Source organism: Phacochoerus africanus, chromosome 2 (assembly GCF_016906955.1).
Source record: "Phacochoerus africanus isolate WHEZ1 chromosome 2, ROS_Pafr_v1, whole genome shotgun sequence".
Classification (NCBI taxonomy): Eukaryota; Metazoa; Chordata; class Mammalia; order Artiodactyla; family Suidae; genus Phacochoerus; species Phacochoerus africanus.
The window spans coordinates 27683604-27695871 of record NC_062545.1 but is presented as its reverse complement, the minus strand read 5'-3'; the positions used below and the strand labels follow the sequence as shown (position 1 = coordinate 27695871).

Below are 12268 nucleotides of genomic sequence, written 5' to 3'. Positions count from 1 at the left end.
CAAAACAATGAGACAAACATGTTTACTGTGGGGAATACTATGTATTTAGACCATGTTATAGAATGACTTTACCAAACTCTAGCCATTGCAGCAACCCTTTAAAGAGACTGTTGCATCAACTGTACATAATAGTATTAATAAATTAAAAACTCAAAAGTTCACAAGACAAATTTAAGGTAATCGTAGTTTCAGAATTATAGTTAAAAATACTTAATTGTCATTTTGGTTTAAGCTATAGAAAGTCCTCAGATTGCACCTTATTCCTTTGTTCTCTTTTGTTACATGCCTTGCAGCATCTTCTAATTACCACTGCATGTCAAGGCAGCAGATAGACTGGAAACTGTACTCACTTTTCCCATCATCTGAAAACAGAACTGTTTCTCTGATAAGAAAACTCTTTGCATTCCTTTCCATTCTCTTTAAAAGAATGTGTCTTGGAGTTCCTTGGTGGCCTAGTGCTTAAGGGCATGTCACTGCTGTGGCTAGGGTTCCATCCCCAGCCTGGGAACTTTTGCATGTTGCAGGTGTGGCCAAAAAAAAGGAATATGTGTCTCACTTGCAATCTGACATAAAGCTTTGCTTTAGACCTTAATGGTGAAGGGCATTTTCTTTGTGCTGTGAAGGAAACCCTCTCCTCTTTTGGTTTCTGATTACATGGAAAGCTATTTGCTGTTTTCTCAAGTGCCACAACAAAGCATTGCACTTTTCAGACAAGGAAAGAGTTCATCCTTGCAAATCTCTTCCAAGCCAATCAAATGCATTTAAAGAATATCTTCGCACAAGGCACTTCAATGGATTAATGATCAACAAAGGCACATATTGCCCAGGGCACAGCTAGAGGCCATAACCTTGCTCAAGAGTCAAGAAACCCCAGTTAATAAGCCCTGCTCCGAGGCCATGGGTCTGACTGACATTGAGAAAGGAATGATGCAAAGAAATATGATTTTTTTTTCTTGAAAGTAATAATTTCAAGTGGCATCTATGGAGCACTTATTGAGACCATCCTGGATGTAAGCCAGTCGCATCATGCCTTTGGCTAGTACTAATTACTATTAAGTAGCCTCTGGCTAGTGCTAATTAATATTAAAGGAAGAAAATATCCTCAGACCTACCTAGGGTAGTGTATACAAAAAAGTTCAAATTTAATTGTTCAAGAAACATCATCTGGCTAATTCTAAGGATACTACATTTCATGGAATTCATTGTTGTTCTTAACAGCCATTATTGAAAAATCTGACACCTTTAAATCAATTATTTTAATAATCTTGCCCTTTGGAAGAAAGAGTAAGAGCAATATATAGTTGTGATTTTGTTCCCCCCTAGAGTACCCTTCATGTCCCAAAGTGGTGTTATTAAACATAAAATTTCTTTTATAGAAATGTCTTTGAAGAAAAGTCCATAATATCTGTATTTCTTTCTATTCTTGGTAGCAAGTGTGGATTAATTTGACTTATTCAATGTTTTCTATGTGAAATAATGGCTGCAGAGAAAAGATAATGCAATTCAAGTGGTTGGAGTACAGCAGAGAGAAAAACTACATTGTAGAATAATATTAACAATGTTTATTGGGTACCTGCTAGGTACAGGCACTATTCTAAGCTTTTTACTGTATTAAATGTATTAACTCATTTAATCTTGAGCTCTAATAATCACACGTATCTTAAAAAAGAAAAAATGGGCAAGGCAAAAATCAATCCAAATCAGTGGCCACAAATGAGACATATGAGACTTTGATTTCCAATTTTCAACTGCTCTTATTGCTTGTTCAATCACCAGACACCCTAGGGGTATGGACGGCTGTTTGATCTGCTATTGTAACCCTGGCTCTGGATGTAGGTCATCCTCTTGCCAATGGCAACTGGATTGGAGGTGAACTCAAGGGACAACACTAAAATGGGAAGGAAGAATGATTGAGGAGGGCAGATGGAAACATGTAAGTGATGGGAAAAGTGTTTCTGACACGATAAATGTAAGACGACATAAATAATTTCAAAGGGAAAATTTTAAAACACAACAGTTTGGGTTCATTAAACAAATTGTATCAATGCAATAATAGGTGACACTGATCTAAGGAATGTATTAATAAAACAAGCAGCTCAAGTAAAGGCTGTGTATGCACTGCTTCACACTACAATTACAAAAATATATCAGTTCGTGAAAAGGAGAATGGAAAACTTGCAAAGAAAAAAGAGCCAGTTAGCAGATTAAAAAGCACCTTGACCGAGCATAACGATGAAGGAAGGTGGCAAGTTAAATGGGTGGAAAATGAGGAAATGGTGTTGGAAGAGACTAGAGGAAGAGCGAAAGAATTGACAAAAGTTAGTGATGACAGAAATAGCAAAGAAACCCAATTTTTTAGCTGTGAGGCAGTCCTTTAGTGTGAAACAACATACAATGTGGAGGTTCAGAAGCATGAGAGCCACAGACTACTTAGAACCTATAAACAGGAAGGAATAGCAGCTCTAAAGGTTCGTCAGTTAGCTGGACATAAAAGGTTCCATCATTTGTACGAAAGTATGACCACATGGGTGACTGTCTTGATATACACTGTACTTCTTTCCTCTAGAAAAACCTCTGATGCAGTGAGAGAGCTGACAGGAGAGTTTCTTTACAGGATACCCAGATCAGTGTGGTCCAGCTTGCTGAATGCACAGCTGTACCCAGAGCACCACTGTGGTGCTGAGAATGGAGGGTAAGCATGTTTAAGATCTAGGCCACCAATGTTCTAAGTGGCTCTGGTATAAGTCACTTATTGGCAATGCTCTTGGTTCCCACGGGCAGGTGGTGGGATGCCAGCACTTGCTTTCTTGTCTCCCTCCCTGGGGTACTACTGAGAACTCGGGTTGATACCAGCTCACTGGGCACCACAGAGGAAATACATAAAACCGCAAGGAATTATGATTTAAAAAGAGGGCTGGTGCACATGAAGAGGCTTGCTGAGGCAAAGCCTTTTGAAAGGGCTTATGAAGAGGCTATTTCCTATGTGTCAAAGACAAGAGCTAGTTACACAGAGATATTAATTGTGCCCAAAGATATTTGGGAGAATCTAAATCAACTCACCATGAGAGAGATGCTGTCCAAAGCCTAGTATGTATCTTTCTTCCCAGCAAGGTATGGACTCTATACTAACTTCTCATTAAACTAATTGGCTCATTTGGGCATATTTTACATTTCAAAAAAGTAGAGGAATTACACCTAATTATAATAACCAGTTCTTGGCACATTTTATATTTTCAAAGTGTGTAACAAACAAGAACACTGTAATTAGCCTTCTCCACAACTCTTAAGAGTTTTGAAAAGGTGCTATTCCTCAATTACATATAAGAGACTAGCACAGGGAGAATAAGCAGCCACATTACGAAATGCTATGCTTAAACTGGCTTGTGCTGTCATTTTATTCCCAAGTCCATTAAGTTATTTCTATCTTTGATCGCCTGCTCAGATGCAGGGGCAGAAAGAAAGCTGGGTTAGGGATAGGATGTTCTGGTAATGTTATGAACAGACAGAAGCCTCTGAGGCCATCTGATCACAGGGAGGGGCATCCTTCGTCACTGCCTGGCATCTGGTGTCCAGATAAGAGGCTAAGAGGAAACCATACCAGTGGCATGAAACCAACACCAACAGACACACTTCCAAAGCCATTCCACCGAGAGGAGGAGAACACACAATGGGAAAAATTGAGATGTGATTAGATGAATACAGGCAGCTCAGAGATGCTTCAAAAGGAAGACTTGATCTCACCAAGAAAGATGCACCTTGACAGTTTTACCTGTATCTCCAGACAAGGCAGCTGTGCTTTTACTTCTGGCCAGGAACGAATGTGTGGGCGTCAGCAATCTGTTAACCACGCTGCTCTCCCATGGGCTGAGCTGCAGGCGGCGAGCTAAACGTCACCACATAAGCATGATGTTAGAAGCATTCTTTCCAGGGGCAAACGGGTGCAGGGCATCACTGCTCTCTCTTCCCCACACCCGGTCCTTCCAGAGAGACCAGGCTGTCTGGGGAGAAATCTGGTGGAGAGTCAGGGCAGGCAGGACTCTGCTCAAAGGAAGAGCTACTCCACAAGGTTGCCTTTCTTCAAGATGTTAAGTGTGTGGCAAGCTCTATTTTAGTTCTCTGGACACAAGTGTTGCTAACCACCCTCCTTTGGAGTCAATAGGTAACAGAAGAACCATTTCAACTGCAGGTCTGGCCCATTTCTCTGAGTCCAGCCGTATCCACCTGCCCTCATCCAGATGGGCAGTGGGCTGATGACACACACCTCAGCCAAAGAGCATCCTATGTACCCTGAATGTCAGCTCCAATGGAGGCCTTGGCAGCTTAATGCAAGTCTGGAAATATGTAAATAAAGATAGAAAGGGTCTCCATTAAATTTTGCTATACCTCTGTGAATTGCAATTTGGACAACTGGGAGAAATTAGACATAATAAAATAAAATGAAAGAGGACTCATGCGAAGTTCTGCATAGGTTTTCCTTTTGACCTTCCCATTCAACAAGCAGGTTCTTTCAGGTCCCTGGTTTGGCAACAACATAAAACTTTTGATGGAGGATAAGGGTAAAGCTAGAGATAAAATAGAGAAGCCAAAATCCAGTGTAACCATAGTGTTGGCAATTAGTAGTGGGTGTGTGAGGAACCCAGTAAATTTAAAATGATGCAATGAAGTAGAGTCTCCAATTGTACTGGGGCCTGGCAAGGTCACTGTTAGGAAATGATGCTAATTATAAATTACTTTGGTTATACTGTTAGCTTCCAGCGACGGTCCATGAAAATACAGGAGCTACTTTCCAAAGATATGAGGAAAGACGCTTGCAAAATCCTACAAATATCACTAAAAAAAGGTGATACAATTGACCCTGGAACAACACAGGTTTGAACTATGTGGTCCACACATATGTGGATTTTTTCCAATGAATATACAGTTTGCTCTCAGTATCCACGAATGTGGAACGTGCAGATGTGGAGGGTCCACTACGGGACCTGAGCATCTGAGGATTGTGGGGTCTGCAGTGGCTCCTGGAAGCAACCCTCCATGGATATCAAGTGAGGGCTATATTTCTATTTCAGAACGTACTTCCAAGTCTTTAAAAAAATCTTTAAACCTGTCTAAATCGGACAAGGCCATTTCTGTTCTGCACCATAAACAGCAGGTACAAGTCCTATGGCCTCTGGAGCAACTGTTCTTATATTAAAAAAAAAAAAAAAAAAAACTTTTAAAAATTAAAGTATAATTGACATATAATGTTGTGACATAATAAATATCTGCTATTTGAAAGGAAGTACCAAACTCCAATAAGTACCTTGATTATCTAACTTCATTTTTTTTTCTTTTTCTTTTAAAAGAATAGCTATTTTGATCAAAGCTCTGGTGAATTTAAGAATTAATGAATTCTTTATTAGATTTTCTGTTTACTGGGAGAGTCTTCATGGTTAAATTAAATCTTGCCTGTTGACATTAAGACATAAATAAAAATGATCTGTGATAAAAACTATAGTAATAGTTACATAGTTAGTAGAATGCACCATAGCACAAATACTAGTATAAACTATAGTATGGGGTGTGGGTGTGTGTATCAACAGACTATAATCTAACCTAAACTTAGAATATATTCCGAGAACTAAATCAGTGGGGAAAGGTGGTTAGGGGTTACATTAAAATCTTTAACAAAACTGTATTTTCAGTAGATGATAAAAGGAAGAAGAGGTGAATCCTTCCTTTTCTTGGATCAACTATGTAGGATGACTGGTCTAGAGCTGCAGAGACGGTCTATTGAAAAGACCTATCCTTTTCCCCCTTAAGAAGTTCAATTCCTTTATTTCTGTTGGTTTTTAAGGCATCAACCAAAGACTGTACCTCAAAATGAAGATTATTAAGAAGCCTCTTTGACTTGTGTCTAAACAAATCCCAAGAGATTTGTTTTATAACTCCAAAACTGTGAAGGGAAGATTTGGCTAGAGAAACACATTTCTACTTCTACCATGTTCATAATTATGCCCTGAGCAAGAGAGAAATAGACCTCTTTCATAAGGTAACTTTTTAGTAAAGGTTAGTACAGGAGAGTTAGTTGATTTAATTATTTTTTAACCTAGAGAGGGGCCTGATCTTAAGATGATGAGCTCCTGAAGGAAGACAAAGATTAATTCTCATGAAACCATGATAGTATTGATCCTATATAAGAACTTAAAATGAGATACTGACCATTCCCATATTAGACCATCTGGACCAAGAAGCCAATCAAACCTTATAGATATTTGCTCTACCCTGGTTCCTCCAACAGCAGCAAATCACTCTTTGGGTCCAGATGATGGGTGCCATGCAAAAATCAGGCAAGTGTTGCCACATCCTGACTTTTCATTAGAAGTAGGAAACCTAGATATTATATGAAATCTTCCATTTTTAAAAATATGATGGCAATTAATTCAAATGAAAATAGGACCAAAAAACCCTGCCCGAGTCAAAGAGGAAATGTGGGCAGAATTCAGCCTTAGGTCTACCACTGTGACCTCAAAATCTAGTTTCTAGGGGAAAAAAATGTATGGACTAATTTTCAGCACAGAGTAGCCAACTTTCTTCTTACCTTTTTCACATTTCCTATTTTTCTTTGAAAAAAAAAAAAAAGCTTAATGAGGATTACATATTTTTAATGCATAAATTTCCAGTGGCAATATTCTCTCTGTTGCAGCAATCATAGTAATCTTTGGTAATCACAGGTTTCCTTTAACTCAGGTCATTTTTATCAGTCTATGTGACACTATATTCAGGTGTGATAATCAAAATAATTTAAAAACTGGGGTGGGAAGGCAAGGCACATAGCTAGCAGATACCACTCATTAGCTCTGCAGGGCCAGGGGAAGCACTGCTTGGGGAAGAGGATATTTAACAACTGGTATAGAAACACTCCAGCATTTTTAATAACCAGCAGAGCATTCTAGCTGAATGTCAACTTTGATAGTATCAGTGCTTCAGTTTATTATCAGCTTTAAGGCCCGTGCTGTAGGGCTCAGAAAGCTTGAACAATCTAGTAATGGTGTACATACATCCTCTAAAGATTAGTCAGTAAAAGCCTCTAATAATTTGATAAGAATGCTTTCTACTTTGATAATAAAGCATAATCGAATTTTTAAAATAGCAGGAAAGGAATTATGCTAACTAAATTACCTAAATCTCTACACGAGAGAAGTTCAAATGCAGAAGATTTCTATTCTCATTAAAACTGTGCTACTGAATGTTTTGCCTAACTTAAAAAAAATTGCTCCCTGGACGCATAGGGGAGCCCCTGGGTGAAGCAGATCATTGCTCTTCCAGGCTGACCCTGCCAGTTAGACCCAGAAGTGGTTCGTAGTTCTTGGAGGAGAGTGGAGAAGTGAAGCCCCCAAATTTAGCACTCTACCCCTTATTCTATTAGTCCAGCTTAGGGGTGGATTTTATAGGCCCATGCCATGATTCAAGGGGCAGTTTCCTGGCCGCAGCTACAAACTGCCCTTGACCCTTAGCCTCACCCAAAGGAAGAATGCATGGAATCAGGATTGATCTAAAGAAGGACATCCATGATGGAAAGACTTGAGGATGCAATGAAGCAACAACATGGGTTGGGAGCTGGTCATCTCTGTTCTGGTCCCTCTTCTCCAACAATTAACTTGTAGGATACGAAGTCAGGCCCTTCACCTCTTAGGGACTTTATTATCCCAGCTGGAGATAAGCTATCCAATAATTTTTTCCCAGTTTTAATGCCCAATTACTTAGGAATATCCAATCAGATACTGTCACGTGGAATCTATTAAACATCTTATTTCCAGTTGACACAGTATTGCGTCACTCACAGAAGTGTGGATAAGATACTGTTGTTTTTGCCCATTTTCCCCACTCCTGACCTTGCCCCGATTTCAGCTATGGGATTATAGGAGACAATAAGCAAGGGTTAACTGAAAATTACCATGAAGTCCCAATTATTGTCTGTCTTAGACCCAGGTTCACAAAAATATAAAATCCAATGGCTAAGCGATTGATTCCAAAGAAAACATGAATAGACAACATTAAGAATAGCATTCACATGCTATGTTTTATATTCTATTAAGGGAATAGGTTTAGAAATAAAGGCTACTTAAAAAAGGAACTTTAATTCATAAAACTTTTCTCTAACATAAAAGGCCCCTAATTTGACCACATATCTAATATTGTTGATTTAGGCAAATTAGGTTAAAAAATGATTTAGGTTAAAAAGCAAGAAGAGGAAGTTGTTCAGACATTTACTGCTTTAAGAGATTAGTTATAACACCAACACATTATATTGTACATTACAATGACACCGTAACTTTTATACAATATAAAATATACAAATACACATACACACAGAGGACATGCACACATTACATTCTTTTTTAAAAACTATAAACACTTCAAAACCTGTTTCTTAATAAAGCACTCAAAGTAACCACAGTTTGTTACTTTAAAAGAGTGTTTTTATATTGCACATTAATTCTTTGGTTTTTTAAATTTCAAATCATTTTAGTTACTTAAGACACATAGCTTATCTTAAAAGCTTGATTTTTCATTCTATGATATATAAATGTGTAAAATAAAACTTTCATTTTATAAATTACTCAACATTCATGTACTGTAAATCCATGGCATGAATAAAACTCAAAATTTCAAATAAAATGTTAATTGAAGGACTATGAATATTAAAAATTTCAGGAGGCTTAAATGATGATACTCTTGTACTTAGGCCAAATCTCTTTGAATGAATGGACACCAAAAAACCAATCACACACACAAAAGAAATGCAGTAAGAAAGGTTTGGTTAAGGGAGGAATAAATCAGCAGAATGAAATCTACCAGCATGAATCATTTTAAAAGGGTTATTTTTAAAAAGTTAAAGCCTGGAATTCCCAAAGTACAGATGAAAAGTCAAAGACAATCTGATTGAAGTGAAATAAATGTTCATAACAAAGATTATTTGCATGTTGGTGGATAAGCGGGTGATTTCTGGAGCTGTAAACTCATGTGCTAAAAACTTGAGAGAAGCACCGCTTTCATCACTGCTAAATGCAATCATTCAGCCAAGTTCTAAAATGAGAAATGTTCTTGTCGCAAGGAAAATGCTGCTCAGGCGTTTATTGCTTTTTTACTCTGAAGTTTTTTTCTTCCTATTTAAGAAACGTAGGGAAAGCAACTTCAGATGCTTATTTTTGTCTGTAAACATCCAGAAAAAAAAAAAAGGCATTAAGTAAATAACAGAACACTTTTTTTTTTTTTGGTTTTCCTTTTGACTGTACCTCTATCTGGAGAATTTAGTAAAGTTGCAGATGAAGAGGAGAGCCGCTTGCTAATGACGGGATCAACATGTTTCGAAAGATTCATGGTGGAAACTGACCGCCTGTCTGGATCTAAAACAAATGGAGATAATGCTAATTGACAGCCAGCATGCAGGAGTGCAATTTCCTAGTTCACTGATGGAAGGAAAAACTAGGATTGGATGCTTTCAGCTCTATGACTAGATCTTTACCATAGCACAGTTTTCTAAGTGCATGTTTTCAGGGTAACTTAAAGGCTAGAAATACTAGTTTTTTGGTTTTGTTTTTTTTCTTCTTTTTAAAGGATAAAACAACTATTCAGCTCACCAGTTTGTCAGCCAGGGAAATTCAAGCATATTGTTATGATACAACAAATGGAGGAAGACCAAAGGAAAGCCAGTGGAGGGCAACAAAAATAACAGAGGCAGACTGTGAAGTAATGAGGCCTTTGCTTCACTCAAAAAAGGAAGCCTTCATAATTTCCTGAAGTTGGAACAATAGAGCAGTAGCAGGGCTGGTAAAATTGGATGTGAACATGAGAACAAGAACACGAGGTTCTGTGCACTTTCTGATACCTTTGCTTGTAGAGTCATTTTATCCAGGGCATTGAAGTTTACTATAGAAAAACAGGTTACAAAGAAAGAAAAACAAACACTTTAGGTGTGGAAAGGATGGCCCTCAGAGCATTTCTTTTTTAAAAGTCTACTAATAACCACACCTCGGTGCCTATAACACAGAATTTAGTGTGGCTGAAAGACGGCCAATCAGCCCACAAGCTTGCCTAACAAAACTGGCAGCAATGTAAAGAAGATCAGAATTCTTTCTCTTATTATTAATAATATTCTTATTGCTGTTGGATAATTTTAGAGTAATTCTTTAAGTTAGAAGAGAAACAATAGCTGTATAAAAGGCAAAAATCAGCTCGGATAGTTTGTTCTCTGTGCAGTGTGACCAAGCTCGCTACCATAAATCACGTTCCCTGAATAAAATTGCATTTAATGACAGTCTAAACATCTCATCAGTATATTTATCTAGGAGGCAGGGAGATATTCTGAGCCATAATAGCCAAAGTTAAAGGGGTTCTTGCCGTATTTTGCTTTACGGTCTATTGTTAATGTCTTCTAAAACTTAAAAAGAAACCAAAATATTCCTTGTGGAAGAGGCCTTCAATCTTTGTCCCCATTAGTCTGACCCTGGTAGTAGAAAAATACTAAACTCTCCGCCATAGAATAGCCATTTGTGGCCATTCTTCACAATATCCAGGGGATAAGCAAGGCTTCCACCAACATCGGATATTCCTATCTTCCATAGGGACTCATTTTTATGATTTGAAGCAATTTTTTAAAGAAAAAATGTATTTATTGAAGTGTCACTGACCTACATGAAGCAATTTAATTATTTAAAGAAAAACAACCAGACATCATTTTTGTGACTCAGATTTACATTGAACTGATGGGCTCTTAGGACAATTCTAATATAAAAGACTTAGGGTAAAATGTCAAAAGGAACATCTTCATGAGAAAATGTGAGGTTCAAGGGGACAGGGAAGGCTGGCGAAAGTCATTTTCAGGAGGTTGTAGAGCAGTGCATTTTCTGATATTGCTTTACATGTTGAGCTTCAGTTGGGGGGAAATTGTGTCTCCATGTAGGCCTATCGTGCATAATTAAAATTATGGAGCTAGAATATGTATTTATTACATTACTTAAGACATAGTAAGAATTTTTAATCTTTTCCCCCCCTCTGTGAATGAACACAAATCCACAAAAGGATTTATGAAGAACTGGTTTTAAAAGTCTAAGGTTTCAGGATTCCATTTCATTTCTAGGTCTATTTGTGCCTACCCCAAGTGAGGCACTGTTGTGAAGCAGGGGGCCTCAAAATGAGCCAGACCTGGTCACTGCTCTCGGGATCATAGCAGATCATTTTGGCCTTGGAGAATTTTGGCGAATTCTCTAATATTTTCAACTTCTCTGCTCTAGTATAGAAGCAGTCTTCTCTAATTCATATCGCTCACAAAGAAGGATTTTTACCCAACAGCTCACACATACAATGCTGGTTTCTCTTGCTCTGAGTGGCCATAGCAAAGGTCATATATTGAACTCTGAAGTGGAAGAATTAAAGCTGAGTAAGTTTATTTCCCCTCAAAAATGTGTGAAAACCTGTAACAGGTTTACATGTGTAACATGCACATGCAAAACATGAAGCCGAGTAAAAGAAAAACAAAAGGTTATGAAAATAATATACCATGACAGCTTTTGCACGAAACAAATATGCAAAACTGTCCCTTGAACGGAATATCACATGTCAATGATCCTATGGTCCCAGATTTGGTATGTGCCCCACACCAAATACCGCTGGGTCATGAAGAACCGAAGGAAAAAGTGTTTTCAAATTTGGTTCAATACATAAGAGAGAAAGTTGTGGCAATATGCTTTTCGATTTTTTTTTAAAGGAAAGGGTTATTAAAGATACACTGAATGTTCGCATTGAAATGGAATAGAGCCAACAAACAAAAATCCCTAATTATTTAGGTTAAAACTGAAAGTGGCAACAGGTGTTTTGACTAGGCGGTGAGGGGTGGGCTGGGCAGAAATAAAGCCAAACTGGATGTACTTTGGTCCCAGGTGATTTATTAGTGAAGAAACATTTAAGGTTTTATCCAAAAATGATCATTTAAAAAGAAAAGTAAACATATCACATGGAATTACTTTATTTCCATACCTTTGAGTCACCCGAGTTATAGTATCAACACTTGAGAACCACTGTGCCATTTCCCAGATCTAGGTCTATGCAACAGGATATTCTGCATGCATTATGACTAAAGTGGTGATGGTTCAGCTACTGATGAACTGGTCCTAGGCCTGAGGTGCTAGCTACAGGTCAGGCAGTCAGCAAATCATAAGGATGTCTGTACCAGGTTTTCTAGTACCACCAAAAGTTGTGACGTGGTGGTCCAGGCCTGCTAAATCGAGAA

At 38.0% G+C, this 12268-nt stretch overlaps 1 protein-coding gene across 5 annotated transcripts in view; it reads right to left on the bottom strand.

Moving 5' to 3' along the window:
* Positions 1-12268, bottom strand: part of MAP7 (microtubule associated protein 7) — a 176100-nt gene that overhangs the window by 24446 nt on the left and 139386 nt on the right. For 4 of the 5 annotated variants that reach the window (XM_047770115.1, XM_047770112.1, XM_047770113.1 and 1 more), the window contains exons 6-7: positions 9276-9386; positions 3770-3883 (exon numbers count right to left, since the gene is read on the bottom strand). In XM_047770115.1, the coding sequence (XP_047626071.1) occupies positions 3770-3883; positions 9276-9386 (225 nt within the window). The remainder of the gene's footprint in view (positions 1-3769; positions 3884-9275; positions 9387-12268) is intronic. The other variant, XM_047770116.1, reaches the window with a different exon arrangement.